Raw genomic sequence first — 18,435 nt, 5'->3', positions numbered from 1 at the left:
CTAAGGAGCTGAGAGATAGGGAGAACCACCACTGAACTCTATAGGAATTATTGCTATGAGAATATACAGCTATTTACAACTTATTTTAACAAAAAATATCACACCATCTTTGACCCTTTATAGCCTATATGTTTTATGCAATGGGGGATTTATTGTTGTTGCAAATACTGTAAGTGTCCTATTTCTGCATACTGTTTACACCCGAAGGAAGAACAAACAGGGAAAAAAATACATATACTGTAATCTCTTGTTTTGTAGCTCAAGGCAACCACTGTATATTTGTTTGATTAGAGTAGATGTCTAAGCAGCGGTATCCTTTTCAATATAATGGCATCATCCAGGGAAATGTGAGAAGATTTATTGGTCTTTTTAGGCTCTCCCTGATCTGCGTCATTTATCTTAGTTTTCTATTGCTTACTGTACAATACATGTTTTGTGTTTTTGGCCTCCAAAGGGCAACACATTGGGATACCATTAGCTGATATTTTTAACTACAGAACTAAAACCACAGAGCTCACCTCACATTTTGGGGGGAAGAGGAGAAAGGGGAGAGGCGTATTGAGCCCTGGGGGATCCTGATCAATACAGTATGGGGTTTAAGTGGTTAAAAGAAGGAGCTTTTCAGGAGTGTGTGTGTGAGTGTGTGTGTGTGTGTGTGTGTGTGTGTGTGTGTGTGTGTGTGTGTGTGTGTGTGTGTGTGTGTGTGTGTGTGTGTGTGTGTGTGTGTGTGTGTGTGTGTGTGTGTGTGTGCGCGCGTATGTACCGGTGTGTGTATATATATTATATATATATATATATACAGTATGTTACAGTTAGATCGTGGTAAGAGCACTCGTTTTGTCGTTCACCACACAACCCTACCTACCATCTCTTATCAGCGCACCTGTGTAATTCTGCGTAATCACCATGAGAGTGCGACAACAGCCATTCACTTGTGTAGTCGCTGACGTCACTCGTTTGCGACCCTCTTTCTTTGTTTATCTACTAGCCTAGCTCATCTGTGTTTAGCCATTAGCTTACTATGCCTAACTCTAACCCTAACCCTAACCTTAACCTCAGTAAACCTATGCCTAACCCTAACCATAACCTCCGTGGGGTGAGGCGCTATCATTCCTGCCGACGCTACGTTGTCGTCGTTGTTGTGGATCAAAGTGACCGCTTGTTCCGCCCCGCGCCGCAAGACAAGCGCTCCAGTTCTCGATCTAACTGTTTCTCGATCTAGCGGTGACATATACGTGTATATATATATCAGTGGCGATGCGTGCCCCAAGGGACCGGACCTTCGGGGACGCACCACCGCCCCCCCCCCCCCCCCCCCCCCCCCCCCGCGCGTGCACATGCGCGCAAATTGTATGCCTTTTTCATTCTTCTTTTTCTTTTACAAAACTGGTTAACAATGAACAGCAGACTGTGTACAAGGCAAGCACGCTGGGTAGGCTTAACCTAATTAGCACTACACACATACTCCAAACCAAGACTTCCAAACCAATGCCAATATAAGGATTAAATAGATGTGCGCTGCTGACAGACAGAGCCACACAAGACACAACCAGCGCAACCAATCGAAACGTCCATTTAACATAGCGCGCTTTACAAAGCAAAACGCACTGTCCACCATCATGTAACAACACCAGCTATCAATGCAAAGAAAGACCACGTCAAGAAAGACCCACATTAAATAGACAAAAACAGGCCTAAGTGTATCAATCTGTCGTTCAATGTTATATGAGATACATAAAGTGGTTCCTGTGTAAATAAACTGTAAGGTTTACTAGGATCTCCTTTTAGCTGACCAGTGATTTGTACTGTCATGAAACTGTACCTTTTCCAATTGCAAACTTCTAATACATTCTTCAATGATCAATCAATGGAAATTAAATGCACAGCGGCATATCCAGCAATATAAATTAATTCAGTTTCTCTCACCAATGAAGTTGTTCACTTGAAGAAAAGAAAAACATCCTCCTGTCCTTTTGGGTGAATTTCTCAAAGATGGGTTCATAAAGCTATCATTCCTTTTAAGTTCTGTCCATCTTTTCATAAAACAGTCTTCTTGAAAAAGGCAACGATAATAATAAATCCACAGCGTTCACTCCAGCTGCAGCCATGTCGCGTCTGTTTACTTTACAAGTTTCACGTGTTATGCATAGTGAGTGTGAAACATGCTTGTTGTTCCACTCCAAGTCCCGGAAAAGCCGTGTTGTGATTGGCCAGTAGTCACTTGACTCATTTTGATTGGTGGTTGAACGTGGGTGTTCCGTATACCCTTGACCAGAGCCCTCAAAATATGATTGGTTAATCAAACTGTCAATCCACACCAAGGCTTGTATTATGGGGAACTGGCTCAGGGAATTCTAGAAGTACTGCGAGTGAGAGTAATCTGCGCAGAGACTCAGTAGAAAAAATCTCTCATTGGCTGTTATTTTTCCCAGCACACAAGCACTCCCTATGCACAGAACTTGGGGAAGAAACAACTACAACGAGTATAGCGAGCGAAACAGTGCAGTTTAACAGATTACCAACACAAATAATTGTAATTATTTTAATAAAAATAATAAAAAATAAAAATATATTTTTTATTTAAAAATAAATTTTCTTTCTTCTGAGGATCCCTGGGTCTTCTCTGAATACCCTGAAGGTCCTGAAAATTCGCCACTGATATATATATATATATATATATGGGAAATATGATTGCTTCCACTCTGTTTTACAGCAGCAATAATGCTCAAACCGCAATAGGGAGAACAAACTGACAAACATGTTATCACCAGTACAGGTACATTGGCTTCTTCAAATCTATTTCAAAGATTACAAAGGGCAATCTGTGTTTATAGCAGTGGTACATAAATAAATCAGAGAATTGGAGTGCTGTTTCAAGTACATTCCATGCAGAATTTTATGTTTTCCTTGTGAGAAATGGTGGGTAGCCTGATAAGAGACACCTGAGTGTGAAATGTGAATGAAGTGGAGTATAAATGGGGTCAAAGATATTTACAGTGTGGTGTTGAAGGGGCCAGTCATCTAGAGAACACAGGTTCTCAGTGTCTTATGGCTCTGTAACTCTGAGAGTTATCTGTGTACAAATGGAACCAAATAGAACCGTAAAATTGGTTTGTTTATGTGTTTTCAGGCGATTTGAAGATATTTCTTATTATTGTGGGGAATCAAACAGATAACGGCTGTAAAGTCTGAAACTGTCTGAAAGCCTAGCGAGGGAGGCCACACCATTATTGGACTTTTTAAAATCTTTTTTCCCCCCAAGTTCCTTTTGTTTAGTTTACATAATAAGGATAACTTTTCAGTTTAGCAGTTTCAAATGAGTGAAGATTTCTTTGGATGGCTTCACATCACAGACACATTGTGTCCAGATTTTCCAGTGAAACGTTCATGCTTTGGTTGCTCAGACAACTGGATTCTTTTGCACAAAGAATGCGTCAGCCATTAATTATTTTAATTAGGCTTCCTGTTGTGACAATCTACTGCAGTTTGACTGGAAATTGCCAGAGTGTTATAATAATAAGAAGTGGTATAGAACACATGAAGTGTCTAAAAGCCCTACTAGCTGGCTGTGCAACCAGACCAAAGTGGCTTTATCGGCTTTATCGCATAGCCAGACATTCAGAGATCTCTGCTTACTGATACGTCTGGTTAAGCTCTCATTCTGTGTGGGTTAGAGATGGGTGGTAACAATTCGGAGAAAAAAAATCGAACCTCTGTTCGAAGTGGAGCTGTGTGTGTGTGTGTGTGTGTGTGTGTGTGTGTGTGTGTGTGTGTGTGTGTGTGTGTGTGTGTGTGTGTGTGTGTGTGTGTGTGTGTGTGTGTGTGTGTGTGTGTGTGTGTGTGTGTGTGTGTGTGTGTGTGTGTGCAACAGCGCCCCTCCCTTAAAGGTCCTACACCATGCATTTAAAAATTATTTATATAACACTGTTTGTGTCCCAAAAACGTTTTTGAAAAGGTTTGAGGCTAAATTACCACTCCTGAATACAGAGCCCCTGTCATTTCTGCCTGGCTTTCAGAGCATTTTCAGCTGCAGTACCACCTTGTCCTGAGTGGGAGGACTGCGCTATTGAGCCAGTTTTGGCCCCACACTCCTCCCCACCTCCTGCTCAGCAGGCCTGCCCACCCCTCCCCAACCCTCTCCCAGCTCCTCCTGCCTCCTTCTCAGGCCTGCCCACCCCTCCCCAACCCTCTCCCAGCTCCTCCTGCCTCCTTCTCAGGCCTTGTGACATCACAAATCTGACATTTCACAATCAGGACCGTTCTGAGACATGCTAACATAGATCTGCCCATAAACTGAGAAAGACACAATGGTCAGAAATAGGACTTTGTGAGGATAGAAGTTGCTGGTGGGACACCAAGAAAATAAATAAAAATTGGAAAAATGAAAATTCATGGTGTAGTCCCTTTAACATGTGTGGCCAGAAAAGGTTACTGCAGGCTACATACCCGGAGACAGACAGACAGACAAACAGACAAACAGACAGACAGACAGACCCACACACACGGCCACGTATAGGGAGCTCCACACAGCTCCAAAAAGAAAAGAAAATGTAAAGGTCGCATGACACTGGTCGCCTTCGCCGGCCGTCCAAGCTTATCCCATATAATGAATTTAACCCATTTAGGCCTAGAATTATTGAATGCTTTAACCAGTGAAAAATAGCAGATATACAAGCTCACAGCGCGGCACCGAGTGCCGCGCTGCAAGCTTGTAGATCTGCTCTTTTTTTTTAAGTCGTGAAAATGTGTGCAAATCTTTGAATATATGTATTTTCAAAGCGAACGTTTGTAACTAAAATTTTGCTTCTGGGTGGTCCCTGGGCTGGAACTAAATATTTTGAGATGTGTGTCCGTGGCCAAATAAATATCATTTTGGGGGTCCTTCACATGAAAAGGTTTGAGAACCACTGACATAGTCTCTCAAGAACAGACTAACTGAGCTCCATTTAAGTGAAAAGGACCTTTTCTTTGACGATGGCTGGCCAGATTGCTGATATAGAAACATATATATATATATTTTTTTTAAACCTTAGAAGGATTCAAAAGACACTTATAGAATCAGGTTTTTAAAAAATAGCAGATCTACAAGCTCGCAGCGCGGCACAGTTAAAGCATAAAATAATGATACACAATAATGTGTAAAGGTGTATGAAGACATATCTGATGATCGTCAGACTACGGTAGACTACAATAGCTTGAACGCGATTAGAGCCCCCAGTTTTTGTTTCTTTTTTTGTAGATACATTAGACTGACAGGAAAAAGTGGAGAGAGAGAGATTGGTGAGTGACGCGCTGCAAAGGTGGCTGGGGGGGTGCTGCAGTAGCAGCCTAGGTGCCTGGACCGCTAGACTAGCTGCCCAGGCCTGGATAATGTTTTGTTTGTTTCATGGTTCTTTGTACAGTTTGTTATGTGTTGTTCTATGTCTCAAGGTGGACCACAAAGGAAACAAGCTTCGGCTCTTTTGTTTATAATCCACCTTGGCGTTTGCCAATAAAATATTATCTATCTCTGGATGTGATGCATTGTAAACTTGTATATCAGCTATTTTTCGGCACACGACAACGTTGCACGATGACGTATAAATCGGCGTAAGGTGGGAGAGAGATGGGCTTCAGTGGAGAGGGTATAAATGTCTTTCAGTGAAATACGGACACTTCATAAAACCTCCATTATTTAGCAGAATTATGAAGTGTGATGGGCAAGCTCACTTTCGCTTGTAAATGAGCATCCCACTTGTACTGAGCAGTAGCAAGGTTGTGCAGCCTAACATGTGAGAATGCTTGTGCCCCACTCGGATGCTGGCACTTAAATGACTTGATTAGAGGATTAGATGAGGGGTGAATCATGGATGTCTTAGCAGGGAAGTGGTTTGGGTTTGCTCTCCTTTTTTTACGCAGTGGCTCTGTGAGAGGTTAGGTGTGTGCGTGTGCGTCCGCGCGCGCGTGTGTGTGTGTGTGGGTGGGTGGGCGTGTGTGCACACTGGAGCTAATCTTGCAAATCACCGGACTCACTTGCAATAAGAGCTCTCAAACAAACAAAAAAATCCCACCAGTGTGAAGTGAGCGGTGCTGATGATGATGATGGAAAGACAGATGGACATACACACAAAGTCACATATTGGAGCAGTTAGCACCGCTCAAAAATGTATTACATATTCCTCTCACCACTACAGTATGTGTGGCGCCGCTGTCATTTCTTAATCTAGAGTTCTATAGACCCACAGACCCTAACATCTGGTGTCTCCGGAGAGATAATCGGGGCTATGTGGAGATGAAGGGGTAAAAAGGTGGAGGAACATACCATTGAGAAGGGCTCTGCCTTGGGATGGAAGCTGCAGTATACGAGAGTCATCAGGAATTCAGTGATACCCTCAGTGGAGGGTCAAGAGGAAGAGGCCATATGAGTGTTGGCGCCCCATAAGGGGCGTCGCGGTGCCGGAGGACATGGCTATACATTCACCTCCGTGCGGTGGTTGCTGCATGGCTTCAGTTCCAGAGGGAGCTGTGAAAGGGACAGTTAAAGGTAGGACAAGAAGGTCATCGCGCAGGATAAAAGATGGCAGCAGGTGGTACCCAGGCTCTAGTCTGCCCTTCACCATGCAGACTGATGCCCCGGGCAGGGGGACTGGTACCGCGTCGTCGCAAGGTGAGGGAGAAGAGAAAAGGCCATGTGGCCTGCAACGGGAGAAAAGTGTCCCTGTGGGACACACAGCACTCAGCTGGGCAGGAGGAGAAGTGTCTAGCCATCAAATGATCCATACAGTAGGTTGTGGCAATACAATTAAGCTGCTACTGTAGGGAGAAAATTGGAGAGTGACCACAGGGCTCTGGAAGGGTTCAACACCATGACAGACAACCATTCTGAAATGACCTCCTGGGGTTCCTTTCATGCTAGTCCTAGCGCCTCATCTCCAGGTGTCTTTGGTTCAGTGAACAATTCAGTCTTGACTTCTTGCCTTGCATCCCTGGTGGCTACCATAGTACCTCTACTTGCAGTGCAATGTCATGATCATCATGTATACTTTTGATAGATTGATTGAATAATTTATCAGACAGAAATGTAAACAGCTCGAGGTAGAGCAATCAGACATTTAGGATAGCACAAAAAAGTCCAGGGGACTTGTTGCCATTGTGGTCCTTTAAATGGCATGTGATGTGAGATATACAAGTGCCAAATGTTAGGATTGATTTGGCTTGCAAAGTACACCGTGATGATGTCATCACGGTGTACTTTGCAAAATCAATCCTCCAGTTCTAGGCAACACAAAGGCGTTCATTAGTAGATCTTTCAGCTATGATTTGGATCCCCACCTACCCTTTCTTTTACATTCACTATCCTGGATGGCCTGTGGCTGTATGTATTTACATTTATGTATTTATTATGTATTTATTAAATATTACTGTCTCTGTTGTGAGGAACAGAGAGATGCTTTGCAGCATAACGTGTTTGGTCCTTCTGTCCCAAACAAAGAACTACAGTACCTGTCTGTACACACACTGTGAGCTCATGTAATAAACTCATACTTAGAACAATTGAAGTGACTTTTTTTTTGCATCACACCTGTTCATTTTGATCTGATGTTGAATGAAAAGTTAACTTCTGAACAAAACACTGATGATGTTAGGGCAAAGGGCCCTTCAGCGCATTCACGTATACCAGAAGCTTAGAAGTTTTAATGTTGAGGATGTTTGCTTTGTACTTTGTTTTATCGAATCTGTTGTAACCTTCTCTTTTATTTCATGGTTTGGGTCACTTACTATGAAAAAAACTGGAACAGGCTGGAAGGTATTGTCAGAATGTGCAGTAAAAAATGCGGCACAACTTCAACCTCTCAGAGTCAGAGTTACAAAAACAGCCTGGTCTATTCTTGCTGACGCTAGTCACCCCCTGTTCAGTGAGTTCAGGTTAGTCCCATCTGGTCGCAGATACAACCTGCCAAGATGCAGGAGCAAGAGATTTTAAAAGTAGTTTGTCCCTACTGCTAGTGGCCTTTGAATGTAATTACTATTTCTTATGTGTGGTGTTTGTACATATTTACTGCTGGCTGTGTCCCTTGGGGATAGTTAAGTTTACCTTGACCTTGATAAAACGGTAATACAATTGTAATGAGCTTATTGACAGAAAATATGGACAAATCTGTTAAAGCTTTAGTTTTTAATGAATAATTCATCAAAGGTTGATTAGATAATAATGGCTTGGATTTATATAGCGCTTTTCTAAGTACCCAAAGCGCTTTACAACAAAAGGAGGTTTTATTAGATGATTTTGAAAACAATTTCACAATCCTCATTACCTTTAACCCTTTTCAACCTGGCATCCCCATGTTTGTGAAGAAATAGCAGATGTACAAGCTCACATTGTTTTGATTTACCACAATACCATACCATTAACATTTACGATGTACAGTACTTACAGTACTGTACATACTGTAAACTACTTACAGTGTTTATTCATATTTGGGGGCTGTGAGTGTTTTAAATAGTAAAATTGTACAGGCGCTATCTCCTACAACCTTGGACTAAACATGGCCATTACCACTCCATCAAGCTGAGACGACCTAGAAACAAGAACTATATTTCACCACACAATATCAGCTCATACTGTACATTTTATGTTCCCCAAAAGCTTTAAAGTTATATTGAAATGTTGTTTGTGAGGATAGCTTGTAGCCAGTATTAGCTTAAATCACATTAATTTAGAGCAATGATAATGTCAAAGGTGTGCAGTTAACTGAGAATAATCAATCAATCACAAACATGTGCTATAATGTAAACAGTTTTAGGGCACACATTCCAGCCAGTCAGAAACCAGTAAGACTCCCTAATCGGGAGATAAGCGACCATCCGGTCTCATACACAAACTTTAGAAGGCAATTGTAGCCAATTAGGAGGGAATATCGGAAATGGGACAGATCCATGTTGATGACCGCTTTGCGTGATTTTAGGACAAAATCTGTAGGAGCAGTGTCCAAAAATGTGTTTTGCAAGAATCGGCCTCATGGTGGCGCTAGAAGATTGCCATGTGAGAAAGGAGTGTGTGTGCAAAGTTTGGCATGGATAGGGGCAACGGTGGCGTAGATATGAGTAGGACAAAAGTGTGACGTGTGACATGACTGACAGACAGCCTGACAGACTGACAGACAGCCGGTGGAGGTTTTGATAGTAACTGCGACCTGACGGTCGCAACAAGTAGCCTATTCATCCAGACCATGGTATTAAATAGTAATCATCATCATCATCATCATCATCATCATCATCTTGGTGATGATGATGATGCTCAGATGATGATCAGCTTGCTCAAGCTTCCTCAATTTGCATTACAGATACACATGAGTCAATTCTCCTTTCTAGCAGTTCCCATGGTGTTCTATGCGACAGGCTGATTATCCATAGCCTACAACCTTTCCTGTGAATCCCCAGCCAGCAGCAGCAGCAGAGGATTTGGGGAAAACATAATGATATTATGCTAATGTAGAGATATTGCTGGATTGACATTTCCACTGATTGGGATAAGTGCTCCTATCTATTTTCCCACCCACACAAGCGCTAGCTTAGGGTTTAACTGTCACCAGAACATGCTTTGAGCATCGCTAGTGACTGGGACAATTTGTGGTCTTACTCAAGCGGAGTAGTTTGATTGCAATTAATTAGTTTTCTTTGTATTATTAGCATAAATTGTCTGCATTTTTTTCCCCTTGTCACGTTGAAAGTGAGTAGTCACCACAGTTTGTTTGTTTTCTGCACATGTATACAATCTTTGGACGTGCATATTTTCAGACACTTAGGGCAGGGGTGTCCAAAGTGCAGCCTGGGGGCCAAATGCGGCCCGAGGACACATTTTATACGGTCCGTGGCTTCATTCCTAAATTGACCGCCAGCGCCGTGAAACAAGACAGAGAATGTATTGTATAATTTGTCAGGATTCCTTGTTCCCTGTTGTCTCATTCTGGGGTCAAAGAAAGGCCTTTTTATTGTATTTTCTACCTTGCACATCTGGTTACATTTGGTAATGTGAGTTATTTGTGTTTTGTTCAGAAGACACACCTGACAAGACCATTGATATTAAATATTGATGATGATAGTTAAATAAAATATTTTAATTGCGATGCGTTCTGACGTTCTTATGGTCCGACCAGAAGTACATTTTATCAGGAGACCCTGACAAGACCCTTGGGTGTTTTAATATTTTCTAATGTGACCCGCAGGTACTGATACTGCATATCCCCTCCTTTTAATATATTTGGCAAAAATGTATGATCTACAATGTTTTTTTTCCCTACATTTTTATCCCATGATTTTGTAAAGCATTTTTCACCCAGTGCCAAATCTGACAATTGCCTAAGCTGTAATCCTGGGCTCTGCTCTCCCTCTGCCAACCCGGGGAGAAGGTTTTTAGATGTGTTTATTGCCCTGGCCCCTGACATCCATAACTGATCATAGTCACACGGCAGCCATTTCACCTTTTTTTTTTTTTTTAAATCTTCCATTAGTCAATACAAAAATATCATCAGTTTTTAACCTGTTACATGTGTTGTACATGCCTGCTTGAAATACTAAGAAACAAGAAACGCTGTCGCCTCTTTTAACTATCTATGTATTTGTTTTCATCTACTCTCCTTCTGAAGATTTTGTATGTGCTGAATTTGATGTATTATTTCTATGTTCTTCCATTTTCTACAGGCGTACACAGGTTTGTCACTGAGGGGGAACATCTGGAGTTGGCAGCCATCACCAAAGAGCAGTCGGGAGCGTATGAATGTATCGCCTCCAGTGACATCTCTGCCACGGACACCAGGACAGTTCAAGTCACCGTCAACTGTAAGAACAAATACAATAAAACCAACCTCTCACCCAGGGACGTGCTGGCCATTGGGAAAAGCGGGCCAACTCCCGAACGGCTGGTTCATTCTAAAATGTCGGCCTTCGTTCCATTTTGGGGGCTGGGCGGCCAACAAAGTAAATCGTCACTAAATCGTCACGCAAAGCAAAGCCCTGCTTAATCATACAAGGCAGTCGCACAAAAGTAGTGAAAACAGCAGATCTACAAGCACACAACGCCTCGCGCCGCGAGGCGTTGTGTGCTTGTAGATCGGCTGTTTTCACTAGTTTAAATCATTTTTAAAATGATAAATATAAAACAAACGGTTTTGGACATACAAGGTTTCCACCCGACAACAACGAAATATAACTCATGTAATTGGCCCACTGGCTTGTCACTTGTCATGATCTGAAATGACAAAGTAGCAGCAGCGCTATAGAGAGAGATCTCTCTCTATAGCGTGCAATGAGGGCCTCTCCAACTCTTTTTCCCGGGCTGAATCAGGGGCCCAGCACGTCCCTGCTCTCACCATTGACTGTATTCACATTGCGACCATGTTTTCTCTTCTTATGCCATACTCGTATGGCCGTCGTGTGACTGTGGGCAATGGTACCCTACAATTTTGACTTGCAGTCTCTGTAATTTCTTCACCCAGTATGAAACAGTATGATTAAGGTGTCAGACGTCATATAGAGTGTTGCTGTCCTGTACTATTATGTATATGTTGCAGATTATAGCATGTTACTGTTGTAGAACTTATTCAACTGTGATGGGGTTGTCCATTTCGCAGACCCTCCGTTCATTTCCAAGACAAGAGGTACTGGTACTCCGATTGGACAAAAAGGAATTCTCCAGTGCGAGGCATATGCTGTACCGAAAGCAGACTTTGAGTGGTACAAAGAAGACCGGAGGCAAGTCTCCCTTTTCAGTTCAGTGATTATCTTAGGACTGTCCTTGTTTTGTCACGGCTTTAAACACTCAACCACTTGACCATAAAACATTTATACATTATTTCTAAAATAGCGATCTACAAGCTCACGATGCGTTATACGTGTCTTATTTCTTCTTCTTCTTCTTCTTGGGACACCAACTAGTTAAAAAAGCACGCCATAGAATCCTGAGTGTTGATTTAACTCTACGGGTCCATTTGGTTACATTTTGTTCACTCTCAGTTTTGCACATGGATTAATGAACACTGAGGATGTTACTGTGCAGGTAGGTATGGCATTGATTTATGGCATTTAAAAGGGCCCACATTAGCAATACTACTGCAGGTGATGGCTTTTTTCCCCCATACTGTTTAACCCATTTAGGCCTAGAATTATTGACTGCTTTAACTATTGAAAAATAGCAGATATACAAGCTCACAGCGCGGCACCGAGTGCCGCGCTGCGAGCATGTAGATCTGCTATTTTTGAAAAATCTACATTCTTTTTTGCAAGTATTTGAATATATCTATTTAAAAGCGAATATTTGTAACTCAAATATTTGCTTCTGGGGGTTCCTGGAACAACATATTTTGAGATGGGGGGTCCGTGGCCAAATACCTGCAATTTTGGGGGTCCTTGACAAGAAACAGTTTGAGAACCACTGATTGAGAGGAAGGATTTAGAAGTCGTGTCAAAGATCGGGTCAAAGATATTCAAAGACTTGCACACATTTTCAAGTTTTTTCAAAAATAGCAGATCTACAAGCTCGCAGCGCGGCACTCGGTGCCGCGCTGTGAGCTTGTATATCTGCTATTTCTCAATAGTTAAGGCATAAAACAATGGTCAAAGTGGTTCAAATCTAACGCGACTCGGGCGCGTTCCAGGTATTTGAGAGTTTAACATAGGATTCTCTCCGTGATTCTCCACTCTCCCTGGGCAACGACCTGCTCTAATCACATTATCGGCTTACTATTCAAATGCATTTCCTCACGGTCACACCCTCCGCAAACACAGCCATGGCCACCAAAGGCAAATTATGTTTTTGTTTATGTAATGTGTTTATGTGAATGGGTTTAGAGGGATATTACAGAACATTATGTGCAGCGGAAATCCCGTGTTTATTTGGCTATGACCGTGAGTGCTCTGGTTTGAAAGTGACATCTTTTTATCGGCAGCAAAGTTTATAGGTTTGCAAGTTTGGCACGGTAATAAAAGACTTAAATGGTGGGTCAAATGAAAAGGGACAACCATTGCACAGGCTTTTATTACGTTTATATCCATTTTATTATCTGTATTATAACCACATGAACCCCGGCGTCCCTATTCTGGGCATGTCATAATAGACAAACATTTGTCTATGTTCGGCAAAGAGATTCGGTGTGCACTACAGGGAACGAAATCACACCAGTGTGAAGCGAGCGGTGCTGTTTATGAGTTAATTTCGTCAATCACAGCGTGTCCTGCGAAGCTTTGCCAATGGGACCCTGGGCATACAACACACTTTGAGCCGTTTGTGCCAAGATGTACAGTAGGCCACTTCTAGGCCAGATGTACTGTACTGTAGGCCACGCTTCAGCTTACTAATTAGATTACTTTTTTGGGAACCGGACAAAGCCAGATGTTGGAGCTATAGCTCCTTCCAGTAGCACCACTCAAAAAGGGGGGGGGGGACCAGGTATAGAACCCTGGGAACCCCGGTCAACTACATCAATAGGATTTAAGTGGATAAGGTGCAGACTTTAGTCCAGGCGATGTGGTTCTGTAATTAGTAAACTTTTAGATTGTCAGAGGACAATTGTTGACTCAACCACATCAGGAACATTACATCCAAACAGGGGCGTCACAAGGGGGGGAAAGGTGGGACTACTGTAAGTTATTAGGGCCCAAGGTGGATAGGCCTTAATTATTTTATACTTTAGCTATTGAAAAATAGCAGATATACAAGCTCACAGCGCGGCATCGAGTGCCGCGCTGTGAGCTTGTAGATCATTTGTAACTCAGATTTTGCCTCTGGGGGGGTCCCTGGAATTAAATATTTTGAGATGGGGATCCGTGGCCAAATACATATCATTTTGGGGGTCCTTCACATGAAAAAGCTTGAGCACCACTGACATAGAAACATAGGTTTAAAAAAAAAAAAAAACCTTAGAAGGATTTGAAATATTCAAAGACAAATTTTCAAGATTTTTCAAAAATAGCAGGTCTACAAGCTCACAGCACAACACTCGGTGCAGCGCTGTGAGCTTGTATATCTGCTATTTTTCAATAGTTAAAGCACATATTAATGTGTAATAATGCATTCCCAGTCTAAATGGGTTAAACCTCCTCCCCCTATGAAGAACACTCATGGGGGGGCCCCAACAACGTTAAATCTCCAACCTACGAGCTTGTAGATCGGCTATTTTCTGCAAAATAATGTTCTCCCCGGATGGTGGTTGTTGGGTGGATCATGGATGTTCTCACACCACTGAGGGCAGTGATGCTGCTGCCAGCTGAGCTGCTGCATTGCTGTTCTAGGAGGAGGGGGGGGGGGAAGCTGGTGACAGTTTATAAAAAAAAAAGGAATCTAATTTAGGGAGCATTACTACACTACCTTCTCCTCCCGTTCTTTTCTTTCTGGTCGTTTCTTACTGCCTCTCCCAGAAGTGCTCTGCTTCTTGACGTCTTGACGTTCAGTCTAAACCGGAAAAGTGGGGGCCGGGGACCCTCAGGGGGCCTTGGGGGTGGGGTTCCATTGAGGCCCAGCAAAATGAGTTGATTTAGGATCAGTTTAACCACTTTTTAACTTTTTTTTTTAAACAACAGACATCTTTTATGGGGGTCCCTGGCACAACTGGTACATTTGTGGGTCCTTGACATGAAAAAGTTTGAGAACCACAGGTCTAAACTCATATTGTCTCGTCATTGCATAACAGTATACAATATGACAACTATACAGTATATATATAGTAGAAAAAGCATACATTTTGTTATAGATTGCAACTGACTAGTTTACCAAAACAAAAACTTTTCAAGGGCATACGGCATGGAAAATCCTTAATTTAACATATCTGAATCACCGGCGAGAGCCCGTTCTCCGCCCCAACACATTGTTGGAAGGGCCCGTTCTCCCCACGGGCCGTCCCCACCCCACCCCCCCACGGGGCCCCAGCACAAATGCACTGCCTGTACCGTCTATATTTACACCCCTGCAGTCCCCACTGACAAACACTGTCGCGATAAATGTGTACCACTTGCAAACAAAGAACAAGGAAATAAAGGCACAGGAAAGAGAAAGGCCTGATTTATATTTAGCTGCGCACCGGCCGGTGTCGCACACCAGAAATAGCCGATCAGCGAGCTCGGGCTGCAAGCTCACAACGCGCGTCACATCGCGCGACCCGTTGTGAGCTTTTAGATGGGCTTGTTGATGTGCAGCCAAGTATAAATGAGGCGTAACTGTGTAACAAGCGAAAACGTGTCATGTGAGCTTTGGAGAGCCCTGATGACTGCTGTGCAGCAAGGTTGTTGATTTAACATACCGGTACGCAGGAACTGCTTGTAGGGTTTCAGCTCTGGGACTGCAGGAGATGGATTTATTTAGTTTAATGAACAAGGTGATGCTGCATGATGCTCCACACCTCACGTTAAGATTCAGTTTATTGTCTTTGCACAGTACAAGTGCCGGTATAACGAAAGGTATTCCTGCAGCTACCTGTAATGTACATGAGGCAAAAAGTGCAAAACAGCGTGTTGCATTGCATTGTATTTAGGCCTAGAATTATTGAATGCTATTGAACTATTGAAAAATAGCAGATCTACAAGCTCACAGCGCGGCACCGAGTGCCGCGCTGCAAGCTTGTTGATCTGCTATTTTTGAAAAATCGTGATTTTTGTAACTCAAATATTTGCTTCTGGGTGGTCCCTGGGACAACATATTTTGAGTCTGGGGGTCGGTGGCCAAATGCATGTAATTTTGGGGGTCCTTGACCTGACAAAGTTTTGAGAACCACTGATTTAAAAGAAGGATTTAGAAGACACTTTAGAATCGGGTCAAAAGTATTCAAGGACTTGCACAGATGTTCATGATTTTTCAAAAATAGCAGCTCTACAAGCTCGCAGCGCGGCACTTGGTGCCGCGCTGCGAGCTTGTATATCTGCTATTGTTTTTATAGTTAAAGCATAACATAATGGTTAAAGTGGTTACAATCTAAAATGACACAGATTTGTATTTAGTCCTAAATGGATTAATAAAACAAACATACAAACAAGCAAGCAGATAATGTGGTGTATGCTGTACTAAATAAATGGTAAAAGTGCTGTGCAGTAGTACAAAAAAGAGGTACGGTGCAGACATATTGTTCCTAACGTGGAACGTGTTGGAATCCTTACGCTCATATGTATATGTAGACATAATAGTCAAATAAATACATACTGTAATCCAATTATTTGACAATGGGGATAAATAGAAGCTTCATATGTAAATAACTGTGCACGGCAGCAGTAAACCTATTAAATTTAAAAAAATATATTCCCTGTTTTCCATTGTTTGTTTAAACCAACACGCCTCCTTTTTTCCCCCCACAGGCTTTTCAATGGACTGAATGGAGTGAAAATAGAGAACGAAGGTAAACAATCCATGCTTGTCTTTTTCAATGTCTCGGAAGAAGACTATGGAAACTACACGTGTGTGGCCATGAATGCCATGGGAAACACCAATGCCAGCATAATCCTTTATGGTAAGCTGTTTAATGTTAAATATAGAACAGAATTAGCATATCAGTCGTGCCACGTTCTGCATTCTAATGAACTGCAACATGCAGTAGCAACTGTACACACCAAGATAATATGAGTTGTCTTCTTAACCACATGAACCCCAGCTTCCCTATTCTGTGACAAACATTCGAGAAGATACATTTTACAAGCTTGTAGCTTGTAGTTCGGCTGTTCTCGGCAAAGAGATTTGGTGTAGAGTGTAAAAAGACCTGACCTAGTAATAGTACTGGACTACTAGGAGACTGCGGTCAATGAAGTATGTCGCCGCTGTCGGATGAGATGTCCAAAATGGTTACTTTTCAGGACATAATACAAATAAGTTGAAATAACCTGTATTCCAATGGAGTTTAAATTAATACTTTCCATTGGTTCCATAATTATAAAAGAAACACACAGGCACACCTGACCACTTTAAAAAAAAATAGCCGATCTAAAACCTTGTTGTGAGCTACAGATAAATGTAGATCAGCTATTGATACCTTTGAAACATGGAGATTTGTGCCCAACGACATAAGGCTTCAGTGGTTAAGAGAGAGCTATGTTGTCTTTCTGTACTTCAGTTCAACAAACAAGAAACAACAGTGGATCTCACACTAAGTGCAGTATATGTTGATGACTGTAAAATAGCTGATATCCTAAGTAAGCTGCAAGACACGCTTGTGCTGAAGGACACAAAAAAAGAAAACAGGTCACCAGTCACGATGCAATGGACCAACCGAGGGCGGCACGCGTCGCTCTACAACATTCTCCATGCATCGATTGGTGGGAAGTTCAGCACCACCGCCCGTGGACAGCGACAGGCCAGGCACGATGTGACCCAGCAGCACCGTGCCGTTTATACATGCAAATAATACCCAAGAGAGCAAAGCAGCATAGAGAGCCGGCGCCTGACTATCTCAGCAAACCTACAAGCCCACAATGCGTTGCGGATGCAAGGCGGCGTAGGCTTGTAGGTCTGCTATTTCTGACGCGCAACACCATCGTGCGACGAAGTATGAATTGGTGTTCGGTCTCCACGGAGGCAGTAATGTTTGCACTTCAGCCATTACCAACACTGCAGATTCAGCGATAGGTGCAAAGAGATAGAAGACACAGAATGCAATGGATGCAATGCAATGACACGCTGCATTGTGGATGACAAATGAGATGTCATTGTGTAGAATACTCTTTGTATTTGGCGACAAATCAACAAAAGCTCGTAACAAAAGTTCAAAACATTGAAAGACAAGGTAGATGCGGCATTCTACCACGTTACGAAGCCTACTTAAAGTTAAGTACAGGACTGAGCAAACCTTTGCCCTCACTGTTGCTCTGCTACTGGTTGCTATATTTAATTCAAAATGTAATAAGCATCTATACTGTGCATGTGTGGGATTCATTCTTGGTTTTTGATTGTCACTTTGCTCCATGGATCAGCGCGTCGATCAACTGCTGGGATGAAACTTTAAATACACATTGTAACCCTTAACATAATTGACAGGACAGGAAGGGTAGTATTTCACTGACACTTTAACCTCAGTGACTCATTGTAGTAATGTAGTTTTTCCTGAGGACAAGGAATGATTTAATCTAGTGTGTTGCATCAGAATAAAACATGCACACTGTGAAGAATGAATATATTCTTGAAGTATTACCCCACCCACAGTGATTTGTGGCAGGGCAATCATTCCTTTCTGTGTATCTATCTATTTATCTATCTGTGTGTGCTTGCTTGCGTGCGTATGTGCGTGCGTGCGTGCGTGTGTCCGTGCGTGTGTGCTTGCGTGCGTGCAAACAAAATAGTGGATGTTCATGATACAGATCAGTTGGCTGTGGAAGAGATTGGCAACCTTTCTAGTCTAAAATTATATAAGCCTGATTTATAGTTGTGCATCATGTCTGATCTGCAAGCTCGCAACACGTCACACTATTTTCGGTGTGCGGTGGTACAGT

General features: G+C 42.5%; 1 protein-coding gene across 1 annotated transcript in view; it reads left to right on the top strand.

Moving 5' to 3' along the window:
- The window catches only part of opcml (opioid binding protein/cell adhesion molecule-like), a gene marked incomplete at both ends in the record, with an annotated part of 202,497 nt that overhangs the window by 182,275 nt on the left and 1,787 nt on the right, over positions 1-18,435 (top strand). Inside the window, 3 exons of the mRNA XM_080748559.1 lie at positions 10,681-10,818; positions 11,610-11,730; positions 16,315-16,466. Of these exons, the coding sequence (XP_080604685.1) occupies positions 10,681-10,818; positions 11,610-11,730; positions 16,315-16,466 (411 nt within the window). The remainder of the gene's footprint in view (positions 1-10,680; positions 10,819-11,609; positions 11,731-16,314; positions 16,467-18,435) is intronic.

Source organism: Nannobrachium achirus, assembly GCF_963921795.1.
Source record: "Nannobrachium achirus genome assembly, chromosome: 19".
Classification (NCBI taxonomy): domain Eukaryota; kingdom Metazoa; phylum Chordata; class Actinopteri; order Myctophiformes; family Myctophidae; genus Nannobrachium; species Nannobrachium achirus.
This window is presented reverse-complemented; position numbering and strand designations above follow the sequence as displayed.